This window comes from Dendropsophus ebraccatus, chromosome 5 (assembly GCF_027789765.1).
Source record: "Dendropsophus ebraccatus isolate aDenEbr1 chromosome 5, aDenEbr1.pat, whole genome shotgun sequence".
Classification (NCBI taxonomy): domain Eukaryota; kingdom Metazoa; phylum Chordata; class Amphibia; order Anura; family Hylidae; genus Dendropsophus; species Dendropsophus ebraccatus.
The window spans coordinates 120607975-120621818 of record NC_091458.1 but is presented as its reverse complement, the minus strand read 5'-3'; the positions used below and the strand labels follow the sequence as shown (position 1 = coordinate 120621818).

The 13844-nt window shown below is 44.1% G+C and overlaps 1 protein-coding gene across 4 annotated transcripts in view; it reads left to right on the top strand.

Annotated features, from left to right (window-relative positions):
- The window catches only part of CAMKK1 (calcium/calmodulin dependent protein kinase kinase 1), a 158298-nt gene that overhangs the window by 98208 nt on the left and 46246 nt on the right, over positions 1–13844 (top strand). For all 4 annotated transcript variants that reach the window (XM_069971140.1, XM_069971137.1, XM_069971138.1 and 1 more), the window contains exon 9: positions 1726–1814. In XM_069971140.1, the coding sequence (XP_069827241.1) occupies positions 1726–1814 (89 nt within the window). The remainder of the gene's footprint in view (positions 1–1725; positions 1815–13844) is intronic.

The following is a 13844-nucleotide window of genomic DNA, read 5'->3' as shown; positions in this document are numbered from 1 at the left end:
GTATATAGCTCCCCTGTGCTCCCCCCTAGTATATAGCTTCCCTGTGCTCCCCATAGTATATAGACCCCTGTGCTCCCCAGTAGTATATAGCTCCCCTGTGCTCCCCCATAGTATATAGCTCCCCTGTGCTCCCCCATAGTATATAGCTCCCCTGTGCTCCCCCATAGTATATAGCTCCCCCTCCCATACAACATTGAAAAAAAAAAAACACTTACTCACCTAGGTCCACGCGTTCCTCTTCTCTTCCCTCTTGTGGCCGCACTTCCTGCGGTCACAAGAGGCTGCACTCCCCTTACCCTCGCGCCGACGCTCCAGTGACGTCGGGCGCTAGAGGGAGAGTGAGGCCTCTTGTGACTGCAGGAAGTGCGGCCACAAGAGTGACTGCCATTGGCTCCCTCTCTGTCAGTGTCGCTGCTGCTGCAGCGCTGAAGCGCCGCAGTGGCAGCAGGCGGGCGGGGGCAGCGGCGGGCGGGGGGGGCCCTGCAGGGGGCGCCATGGAGGGGTAAGTAGATTACCCATCCATGGCGCTCCCCCCTGACAGGCTGGTGGCCAGAGCCCTGTGCGACCGCATTGGTCGCACATAGCAACGGCCGGCCTGCTCGGGGGGGGCCCCTTTAACCAGTGGGCCCAGTACACATGCACCATGTGCCCTCTGGTTAAAGCGGCCCTGGTTACAGCTATGGAGTGATTACCCCCACAGTCCTGTCCCCTGATGCAAGCCCCAGCCTGAAGTGGATCTGCTATGATTTGGAAGGTGAGGGAGACTTCCTGGGTCAGAGTACAGTGCTGTAGACCCCGCTATGCAGGCCTTGCCCCTCCCCCACTTAAACCCAAGCAATGCTCTTAAACCAAGTCACAATTTTGAAAAAAATGTGAGCTCTTAAACCAAAACGCTCTTAAACCAAGTTACTCTTAAACCAAGGTACCACTGTATATCATGGTGGTGATATAAGGAGAAGAATTTCATTAGTATCTATTCCAATACGGTAAATAATCTTTTATAAACTAAGGTAGCTAATAAAGGAAGTTGTGATGGTCCCAGAAAACTCTGTTATGAAAGCACGGCTGAAGAGCAGTACAGCACATGTACAACAGAAAGGTGCTACAGATAGTGAGTGTCTGGACTTCAGTAATACAGACTTTCACCACTCAAAGGCTATCTTTTGGCTGTCTTTGGCATCTTTTTTTGGCTGTCGGACAGCCGCCTTTGTGGACATCCTTCATTTTGAGGTCAAATAATGTCAGTTATTTTGAAATTACGGACGTTATTTTTGGCTGCCGAACGGGCAAAAAAAGACGTTGTATGAACCCAGCCAAATGCCAATACTGGTTGGCTGAAAAATCCAGGCAATTCCCCGGCACATCCGCCTTTCCCCACTATGCTCCATTAGTGGGAACATTGCCTTACCGTTACACGTTGAATGCAGTTTCTAATTGCAATTACCCAGTATATTGCAAGTAGATTGTATATTGCAAATATTATAACCTAAGGCCATTGTAACATAAGAAACCACTGTAGACTCCTTCTCTGTTGATAGAAATCTGGCAAATTTCTGGCTAGAGTTATACAGTCAGTGATATAATATAAAGCATGAGTGTAAACCTTCCGACTCTGTATGATAAATTATGTGCAACATATTGGTATACTGTGTGTAACACTTTAAGCCCATACAATTCCTATTTTTGGATGTATTGTAGATTTAATAAAAGTTTTTCTCCTCCCAGGCCAGTCATGGAGGTGCCAAGTGACCACGCATTTTCAGAAGAACAGGCTCGGGTATACTTCAGGGACATTGTGCTGGGCATTGAATACTGTGAGTATTAAGGTTTTCAACAAAATGGCCATTTTCCTGCACTTTGCTTTTAGCACTTTAGTGATGAGGGGGAAATATTGAAGAAATACTGGTAAATTATTCATGTTTGCAGCTTTTGGTCTTTTTAAGTTGTTTGTCACTTGGGTGGAAAAATATGCTGTGAAAAGAGAGGGATTTAGTCCTGTTATTGCTGATTGCAGGATTTGTTTTAAGCTACGTTAGGCTCATAATGTAGATATCCGCTAATAACGATCATGACGGTTATTAGCGGCCATCTATATAGTGATATATAGCCCATATGTTCTTGAAGTGAAAACATAGCCTTACTGTCGCCATTATTTAAAAATATAAACCTCTACTTTTTGTGACATTTTATATTTGAGTGTGAACATCAAGTCATCCGTAGGCAAATGTCCCATCAACACCAATTTGCCATCTTGAAATTACATAGGCATAGCTGCTGTCTGTGTCTTTCACTTTCCATATGACTGGGATGTTGTAACACTGGATCGCTGTAAGGCTATGTTCACATACTCAAAATAACGAATGTTGTTTTGAATAGAGATGATTGAACAGGGCTGATGTTAAGATTCGTACGAACTTGGACTATCGGTATTTGACTCCCACAGTCTTCCCATTCTGTGGGGAAGGTGGAGACAGCCCGAGTCCCTCCTGGAAAACAGGAATACAGCCTGGGCCATAGGTTGTATTCCTTTTTTCCAGGCGGGATTCGGGCTGTCTCCACCTTCCCCACAGAAAGGGAAGACTGCGGGAGTCAAATACCGATGGTTAGAGTTCGTACAAACCTGAACATCAGCGCTGTTCGATCATCTTTAGTTTTGAATACCATACAACGGCAGTGGTTTAGCATGTTCCAGTGGCCGTCATTGCAATAACTGCCATTGAAACATTATTCTAGGTCAAAGATGGTCCTTTTGGGTGTGTCTTTAAAGGGAATCTGTCACCAGGTTTATGCTGCCGTAAATGAGGGCAGCATAAACTAGTGACAGAAGTGTATTACTTTTATCATTCTGTTCAGCCGTTCTCCTAATATGCAGGAGAATAGGATTCTTGCCACACCCCTCCCCCCGCCCTCCAGCTGCTGATTGACAGCTGACTGCTTATACACAGTATGGATAGATAACTGCCAATCAGCAGCTGGTAGGCGGAGTTTTCTGCTTCTCATGAATATCCAAGACTACTGGGCTCATGCATATAATGGAGAGGACTACTTATTGTCCATGTTATTCAGGAGGATATCTCTGGATCAGCTACACAGAACAATGTAAGTGATACATCATTCTGTTCAGCTTCTCTGTCACTTCTTTATGCTACTCTTAGATAGAACAGCAGAAACCTGCAGAAAGGGTCTCTTTGTATTAAAATCAATGGATCTTTTAATTAAAGGACAGTGAAAAAAGTACTATGTGTGAACAACTCAAAATATCGACCGCTGTTCACACAATTACAGCCATGAATTAAAGACACGAACATTAATTTGACGGTCGCTACCTGGAATTCACCTTGTATACATGCTGCAGAGCATGTGCTTTCCTATCATTCTGGCACCGCGACTGTTTATAAAATGTAGTATTTTTATACAATTTTTTTCCCAGATGAAAGGAAATTGATTGTTGCCCAATTGGTATTGGATTTGCACATCTAGTTGCGGGTAATAATCCCAGAGACCTGAATTGATTGCAGCTACAGATACAGCATTGCTAACTGTATGTCCCACTGTAATACCGGCGTACTATTTCAGTTCTGATTGTATACACTTTACACAATTCCATGCACTGGATTACAGATTGGTATCATTCTCCTATCTGGGTAAAATCTATAACCCAGAGCATGCTGATCTTTCTGGTTCTTAAAACAGATTACAGAGAATGTTATGCAGGCATTGTAATATAAGAGGAGACTTTGCATACCAAAGATTTATAGGCCATTTGTGATCACTGGAAAATTAGGTAATAACCTGCCTTGTACTTTTAGGCCGGGTTCACACTACGTAAAAAACACAGCCGTAATTCATTATTTCACAAATAACGGCCGTTGTTTGCATAATTACGGCCGTTGTTATGAAATAAGGCCCTGTTTTTTACATAGTGTGAACATAGCCTTAATGGCTGCAATTAGCAGCTACCATTCAGCATCTATTACCAATGTAATAGACCAATATAACAAACAAAATACTCTTTAAATTAAAATAAAAACTCTAAACTGAAGTCTGAGGCTTCTATTTCTAGCCTGCGCTTTGTATGAATGAGATTTGCTTGGGGTTTCAACTGTGATTTCAGAACAGCATGGACTTCAGTCGCCTGTGGAGGTAAAAAAAAAAAAAAAAAAAAGTATCGTCAGGCAAGTAGGGAATTTGATCTGCTTCCAGATGTTTGTGGTGAGATATAAGCGAATGTCGCTATGGTCTACCACTTCCCCAGAATAATATATGTTGCTCATAGAACCTGCCAAGCTATCAAATCAAATGAATAGCAAACTAGATATGATTTAGCCGCAGCATGCACATACAGTGTAAGAAGAGAAAAGGGGATAGTAAGGAAGGAATTGATTTGTTACAGATGGAAAAGTGGATCACACAAGAAACTATTCCTTGACATAAGTTAAAAAAAAAAAAAAAAAGCAATTGTGGAATATTTTGTAGTGCATTGAAGGAATTAAAGAGCCACTGTAGGAAAAATTATATATATATTGTGACAATCTGGGGGTTACTCACTTGCTGGGGTCGCCATCTCCTGGGCCTGAGATGGTTGGCACATCGCAAATTGCAGTCCAGTCAGCGCTGTATGCTTTATACTGACCTCAGTCAGCTTTATTTATCCGTTCAAAAAACACAAAACATAGGCAACACTGCCAATAAAATAAAACCTAGGCCGTCTAGCCACTGACTAACACCACAGCTTCCCTAGCTGTCACTTATGAGCCCGTCTCACCCAGACTTCTTGTCTGCAGCTCCCACAGGCCTAGCACTGCCTGTGTTCTCCCACCCTGGGAGCCATCACCTGGGAAGCTTTGGAGTCTCTAATAGAGCTCCACCAGGTGGTTTCAGAGCCTCATTAGCTCTAGGGCTGGAGTGGAGTATCTGGACCAGGAGCTCCACCTGAACTCAAATTCCCACTCCAGAAGCATAGAACTGCCTCTTACAGCCCCACCGTGCCACATATCCTCCCCCCCTGACAAAGGCCGAGGACTTGTCACTTTATTAACACCCCCACCTGGGTCAAAGGTCCTACATTGGGGTAAGATGTGACATCATTCATGCCTCATCTTCTTTTTCTGGGGACACCTCCCACACTTTTCATGAGGTTTTTGTTTTCCCCACATTTTCCATAACACAGAAACACCATGGTCCACTTTCTCACTTTGGCATTCATTTCTTTCATGCCCATGTCCATTATGGGAGACATATATTGGACGGCTGTACTGAGAACCATTCTCAGCAGGCACACAGTCCTTATTCTCAGCGTGCCGACAATCCTTATTCTCATTCACAATTTGGTTTCCCTTATTGGTAACTTTCAGGTTGTATGTTAACATGTATAACATGAAACCTCTCACTTCCAGCTACATTGGATGGGACTGTATGAGTGACACTCAGCTCAGCCCTTGCCCGAAAGGTCTCACTACCTCTCAACCCAGACAGGGCAACATACAGACTGCAGACACTTTCAGTCTCCAAAGTGAAAGTCTTCACACCAGCTCCTTCATGCACATCTGTGTACTGAGGACTCAGTTCCTCCAAAGTTACCTCTTTACCATTTATATCAGCCTCAGCAACTTCCAGACTCCCTGTAAGAGGTAATGTGTGACCCAACACAAGCTCTTCAGCCGGACCTTCTCTGGCCACCATCTCATCACTTGCTACTTGAGGCGTGTTCACATTAGCCACAGGAACAGCTTCTGGGACCTGACAAAGAAGAGACTCTATAACCACAAGTAGCGGCTGTTCTACTACTGTGTGACCATCATCACTAACCTCACTGGATGCTGCTACTGTGTGACCACCACTCAGGTCTATCTGGCTCTGCCGTGTAACACAGTCATCCACACCAGGGTTACTGTCATAGACACAGGGGGCGCTCTCAGTCAAGCCACGTGCATACGGCTTCCTACCAGGCCGAGCACACCTGACTATCTCCATGCAACATTTCTGTCTACAACCATGTTCACACTGGTCACTTTTTACCCTTCTTTTCTTTCTGTGATACTTGTTGGACAGCAGGCTAGCACAGCGGTGATGGAAAGCCTTCTTGCCTCTCTCACTGGAAGGATGCAGTTTAGGTGTGACGCACTTCTCACATGCTGTTTGACTTTGTAGGCGACTCTCCTGGCATAATGCAAACCGATACGCTTGTCAACTGTCTTCTCACCCTCCTTATCTACAGCAGATATCTGGTTGCCACTAGCAACCACATTGGCCTCACTTGTGTCAGTAAAGGCCACCAAACTCTCCATATTGTTTTCAGCCACAGCACATTCATCCCATGCAATACTATGGTCCTTATACACAATGACCTCTAGGGGCAGCACTGCACCTTCATCACATGCAATCCTCTCTTCATTACACATCATGACCTCTAGGGGCACACTAGAGCTAATCCCCTCTACTGCCTTTTCTGCTTTAAAGGTTAGTTCACACTCTGCATTCACTGGAACTAACGCTGTAGTACACCCATCATTTACCTGCTCAGGTTGTGGGACATAGTTAGGGCTCGTTCCCACTGAGATAAGGTAGCGGAATTCCGCGGCGGACAATTCCGTCGCGGAATTCCGCTACCTTTCCTCAGTGGGAACGAGCCCTTATGGGTTAAATGCACGTTAGGCAGCAAATCTGACATTACCTTACTGCTATCACATAACTGCTGGGTGACATTTTCAATAAACATTGCATGCAATACATTATCATTAAGTTCATCTGACTTTTCAAGTCCATGTTCAGACTGTGCAATAATCTCATCAGACATGAGGATGGTCTTGTCAGCCACAGGATTCTTCTCCTCACTTGGTAGCATCGCTGAACATTTGGACTTATTTTGGTCACAGTTCACACAGTAAGACAGTGAGGCTCCACCCACTGGTAACTCTGGGACGTGTGTATATGGTTCTCCTGGCTCCTCCCCCTTAGGCAGTGGTACAGTACACTTCACAGGGGATTCTCCCTCCCACAACTGCCAGAAATAAGGAAAGTCTCTGCCAAGTATGAACTCCACCTCAAGCTCCGCACAGACCTCCAGCACATGATTTACTGTCCCATAACAAGTTTTAAAGTCAATTAGAATAGTCTTACCATATGGCTCTGGTCGACTCTTCACAAACAGTATAATATCCGGGTGGACCCTGGACACCTCCTGGCGACAATCCAGGTCAACCAGCAGTGGGATGCCACCCACCAGCAATTCACAGGTTTTTGGTTAAAATTTCTCTGATCTCCTGACCAGAGGACAATAAGATGCACAGACACCCGCTCCCATGCATCTCCAACATGGCGCTCTCTGCTCAGTGACTGCCGCTTGCTGTTGGGGTTGGTTGCTCCTAGCAACATCATCATGGCTCCTCTGCAGAAGTGACTTTTTAACACTTGGGCACTGGGCAAAAGCACATCCAACTACACAACAGTCCATTCTCATACATCTCAAGCCTGGCTCTGGCTGGTGGCCCTTAGGGACGGCACCCTCACGCTTTTTATCTGGGGAATCGGACCAGGATGCACCTGGGACCTTGGTACAGCAACCACTGGGCTTGGACCCCTGCACTTTCTGGTGGGCAGCCTCCTGCAGTGCAGTGCGGGTATATGGACACCAGCTCGGTGTAGCAGCACATGCACTTTGTACAGGAGCTTGCTTATCCAATGTCCTTTGCAGTTGGGCCTCAACAGCCTCCCGCTCTGCTTCAAACTGCGCAAGGTTATCTCCCATCTGTTTGGCCATGTCTTCACGGCGCTGTATGTCCCATATACGTCTGACATAGTCCTCTGCTAGACCCATGGCAACTATATTCTTTAAACAGCAGAAACAACAGCTTTAACCGTAAGCAATACTGGCCTTATCCAGACAAGACAGTCTCTGTATGTCTCTCTCCACAGCAACAGTCTCTGTATGTCTCTCTCCACAGGGACACAATCTCTCATAAGGCTTCTGGCCCTTTAAATCCAGCAGAAACACAGTCTCTGTATATCTCTTGCTCCACAGAGACACAACCTCTTATAAGGCTTCAGGCTCTTTAAATCCAGCCACAAACTTCACGTGCCATTTTCTTGCCCACAGCAATCCTCCACCATATGTGACAATCTGGGGGTTACTCACTTGCTGGGGTCGCCATCTCCTGGGCCTGAGACGGTTGGCACATCGCAAATTGCAGTCCAGTCAGCGCTGTATGCTTTATACTGACCTCAGTCAGCTTTATTTATCCGTTCAAAAAACACAAGACATAGGCAACACTGCCAATAAAATAAAACCTAGGCCGTCTAGCCACTGACTAACACCACAGCTTCCCTAGCTGTCACTTATGAGCCTTTTTATTATTTTTTATTTACACACACACACACACACACACATATAGTATGTACTGTCCAGGTAGGAAGCAGCGATCACACTTATCGAGGCTACACAGTCCCAACTGAGCCTTTCTCAAGCTTGAAAAAGGCTCAGTATCACGAGCCAAAACGTTGCTTATTATATGCAATATGGCTAAATAAAGAAGGATAAACTGAGAAGAGCTGCTGTCCAATGACGTTTGTTTGTATAAACAGGGGTTGTTATCACAAGCAGTTTTAAAATATAACTATCTCTTTTGTTTTCTATGTTTATACACATGGCCAAACTGTGGTCCGTGCTCCCTCTGTGCCAATATTTGGTCTTTTCTCTGTTCAAAGAAACCAAATGCAGATAATATATTATTATTAGACTATTGTGAATTTATACACTTTTTTTATTTTCCTGCTCTCCTTTATTGGGAAATGTCATTGTTTACGCACAGCAAATAATAATCTGTCCCAGCAGTAGAATTGACATACTGGATATACATTGGATGTGATGCTCTACGTGCAGAAAGATATAGTTTAGTGCTTGTACAGACAGAGACAGGCATACTCATTACGGTTTCCTTTTGTAGAAACTTCTAGTCAGAAGTTTGCTACAGATTGTGATATTATTTATGGCATATCAATAAGGTGTATCGTAATACTGTGATCTGTGCGGTCTGACCATGAGGACCCTTACCGTCAGGGCCGGACTGGGACTTAAAATCAGCCCTGGCACTCAAACCTCAGCAGCCCACATAATATATCCTCCCCAATATATGATAGATAGCGGTGTGCTATACATGCTGTAGCAAATTCTGCTCACTACTTCATTAAATATATGAACCCTACCATCAACACATAGAAAACAATATAATCTGCTGTGGATTTGTTGTTGCATATTTATGTATTTCAGCTGCACCAAATCCACAATGGATCTGTGTGGTCCATACCAGGTACAAAGAAATAGATCCTGGAATACAGGTGAGGGAAGATATAAGCGACAGGACCTTTAGTCTAGTCTAAACTTTTATAATCAACCTTTCCATTACCACCTGAAGTGTCACAGAGGCGGAGACAAGCCACAGCTGCACCTCCCACTGCCCCTTCCTGCTCTGACTGATTTACATACACGGCGATGCTGCGGATGTCGCTGTGACACTTTAGCTAGTAATGAAAAGAATGATTATGAAATGAGTGATTATAGTGCAATTACGTCCAGTGACTTACAGGAGTTGTCTTCTCTGCATGAATTGCAAGTGACGTTTTTAAACTTGTTCTCTTTTTCTTGCTCGGCCATCAGGAAGACTTCTCCGGCCGTGACTCCTCTCTGCAAGATCTACCAGACAAATAATTTAGGATCCTTGCTCCAGCATCATCCCCAAGTGTATTTCTTAACACAGTAACCTTGCTCCTTTTTTGACCCCCTTATAAGCAGTTAGGCCCAGTCTGTGCCTCTAAACAATAGTCCAGCCCTTCTGCACCCCATATAGTATTATAGTATAAAGTTCACTCTGTACCCCATATAGTAATAGGAGTCTTCTGTGCTGTGTCTCCGTATAGTAATAAAACATTTTCCCCTATAGTAGTAAGGCCCCTTCTATGCCCCAAATGCCCTCTCTGTGCTTCAATAGATTATAGGCCTCCTCTCTATCCCAACATAGTATTGGACCACCCTCTTTGGCTGCATGAAACATAGGCCCCACTGTATTGGTCCTCTCTAAGCCTTCTTATAGTATAGCCAAGGCTTTTAATGATATATTAAAAGCTGCATGGCCCCTCAACTAGTTTCTTTTTGCAAAGAGCATCATCAGAAGGAGGGCATATTTCATTTGCCCCCTCCTCCTGATCACACATGTCATTTGCCCCCTCCTGATGATGCTTATGTCATTTGCCCCCCTCCTGATGACGCTTATGTCATTTGCCCCACCTCCTCCTGATGGCGCTAATGTCACTTGCCCCCCTCCTGATGACGCTTATGTCATTTGCCCCTCCTCCTGATGACGCTTATGTCATTTGCCCCACCTCCTCCTGTTGACGCTAATGTCATTTGCCCCACCTCTTCCTGATGATGCTAATGTCACTTGCCCCCCTCCTGATGACGCTTATGTCATTTGCCCCACCTCCTCCTGATGATGCTAATGTCACTTGCCCCCCTCCTGATGACGCTTATGTCATTTGCCCCTCCTCCTGATGACGCTTATGTCATTTGCCCCACCTCCTCCTGTTGACGCTAATGTCATTTGCCCCACCTCTTCCTGATGATGCTAATGTCACTTGCCCCCCTCCTGATGACGCTTATGTCATTTGCCCCACCTCCTCCTGATGATGCTAATGTCATTTGCCCCCCTCCTGATGACGCTTATGTCATTTGCCCCCTCCTCCTGATGACGCTAATGTCATTTGCCCCCCTCCTGATGACACTTATGTCACTTATGTCACAAGTCCCCCCTGGAAAACAGAGATACAGCCTATGACCTAGGCTGTATTGCTGTTTAAAGATGGGACTCGTGCTATCTCCACCTTCCCTACGGAGCGGGAATACAGCGGGATTAAAAGGCCGATTGTTCAGGTTCATATGACGCCAAACCTCGGCCAGGCTCACTCATCTCTAATTATGACCTTAAAGTCACTAAATGTGTGCACAAAAGCCATTTTAATATCAAGTTTAAATTAGCACAATAAACCGTAAAGGACCATTTAGGACTTTTTGAGCAGCTACTGTATGGCTCAAAAAAGTGAGTGTGAACATAGCCTGACAGAAAGAAGTCCAGCACTTCTTTCTTGTGTATTTGAATTCACAGCCTTATAAGAGATCCATAATGCAAGACACCATTGTTTTCAACAAATGCGGCACGTGATGGTGATGGAGTCTTGTATCAGGGATTTGCTATAAAGTTGTGAATATTATTTCACTGGAAGAAAGTGCTGGACTTTTGTCTATGGAATCCTATGTACATTTAGTCACATTAAAATACAGATTATTCCAGTGGTGTAAGTGCTGTAGGATGTGCTGGTCACCTGCATCCACACATCATGCATGCTATAAATACATCATAAACACACAACACACACTGTGCATACATACATATATCATATACACACACACACACACACTGTGCATACATACATATATCATATACACACACACTGTGCATATACTGTATACATATATCATATACACACACACGGTGCATACATAAACACACACTGTGCATACATACATATATCATATATACACACACACATGGTGCATACATATATCATATATACCCACACACACGGTGCATGCATAGATACATCCATATATCATGAATACACACACACTGTGCATACATACATACATACATCATATATACACACACACTGCATGCATACATATATCATATATACACACACACTGTGCATACATACAGACATCATATATACACACACTGCATGCATACATATATAATATATACACACACACTGTGCCTACATAGAGACATCATATATACACACACTGCATGCATACATATATCATATATACACACCCACTGTGCATACATACATACAGACATACACACACACACACTGTGCATACATACATACATACACACACTGAGCATACATACATACATACATATACACACACACACACTCACACTGTGCATACATACATACATACACACACACTGTGCATACATACATACATACATACACACACTGTGCATATATACATATATCATACATACATACACATTTAGCATTAAACAGATTGTGCTAACACTACAGTTCATGTATCGTGACCTCTCAGCATGACTTGTCTAACACTGGCAGTATACACTTTGCATAGCGCTGTTTATTGCAGATTCCCTGGGCTGGGTGCACTACAACCAACCATGGCATCCCTGTCACACAATGGAGACTATAAGCTAGGACAGCATCTCCTTCATGCAAAAAATGTGGTTTCATATTCTGCCATATTGCATATACAAAATGTACATAATATTGTATGTGCTATCTGTCAGAATAAGAAGACACATGAAGTTTTTGCATGAAGTAGATGCTGTCCTCTGGATTTTGTTTAATACATGCATAATATATATGTACAAACATACATTATATACACATATGCCTACTGCACATACATACATCATAAACATAATACAGAGGCATGCATACACTATATACTGTACACACATATTGTTGCATACATGCATGTATGTACAGTATATATGTGTGTATATATAATATATGTATGTACAGTATGTGTATATAGTGTATGCATGCCTCTGTAGTAGGTTTATGATATATGCATGTACTGTATGTATGTACAGTATATGGCTATGTTCACACTATGTAAGTTCCGCAGAAATCATGGCCGTTGTTACAACGGCAGTGATTTCTGCGGTACTTACGTAGTGCTGCAGGCTGAGGGAATCCCGGCCGGAGTGTATACACATAGTATACACTCTGGCCAGGATCCCTAGTGGCGTTGTGAGAAACTGACATGTCAATGAATAGCGGCCGCAGAAAACCCTGTCAGTTCACACAATGGAGCGTGCAGGGAGATCTGATGCGGGCGCACACAGATACACCCGCATAAGAACTTAGCAGCGCTAAAGATCTTCCGGTTGGTACTGTAGTACTGGGCGGTAGGATCTTTTCTGAGACCGGCCACTCTCTAAGAACGGACGGTCTCTAACAGTGTATGAACATGGACTATATGGGGGAGATTTATCAAACATGGTGTAACGTGAAACTGTCTCAGTCGCCCCTAGCAACCAATCAGATTCCACCTTTCATTTTCCAAAGAGTCTGTGAGGAATGAAAAGGTGGAATCTGATTGGTTGCTAGGGGCAACTGAGCCAGTTTCACTTTACACCATGTTTGATAAATCTCCTCCTATGTGTTTATATATGATATATCATAAACCTACTACAGAGGCATGCATACACTATATACACATACTGTACATACATATATTATATATACACACACATATATACTGTACATGTATCATATATATACACACACAGAAATCCTTTACACACACACGACACATACATTGCACATTACATACTATGACACACTATATAGGTACACACTATCACTGTGCACATATGCACACACACATAAAGACAAGAAGCAACCATTACTGTCCATAAATAAGCTCCTTACATCCCAGCTGCTGACAGGCCTTCTCTTCCTCACAGCCAGCATGGAGCTCCCCTGCCTCTCCGACTGCAGGAAGTCACTGGTTACACAGCAGGGGGAGAGGGCAGGCCTGGGCTGTAGCTTGGTGGGAAGTCCTTTCTCCTCACCAGGCAGTGCTCTCTGTTAATAGCAGTAACGGCCCCCTCTCAGTCACCTCAGGCAGCAGCCACTCTGTGCTGCAGGGGGCAGCAGCTTCTTCTCCTCTCTCCTCCAGGAATCTGATCCTCTGCGGCTCCAGGAAATGATGTCAGCCGGCCCTCCTCAGAGTAAATTGTAGCAGAGGTGCCGGTGCAGCA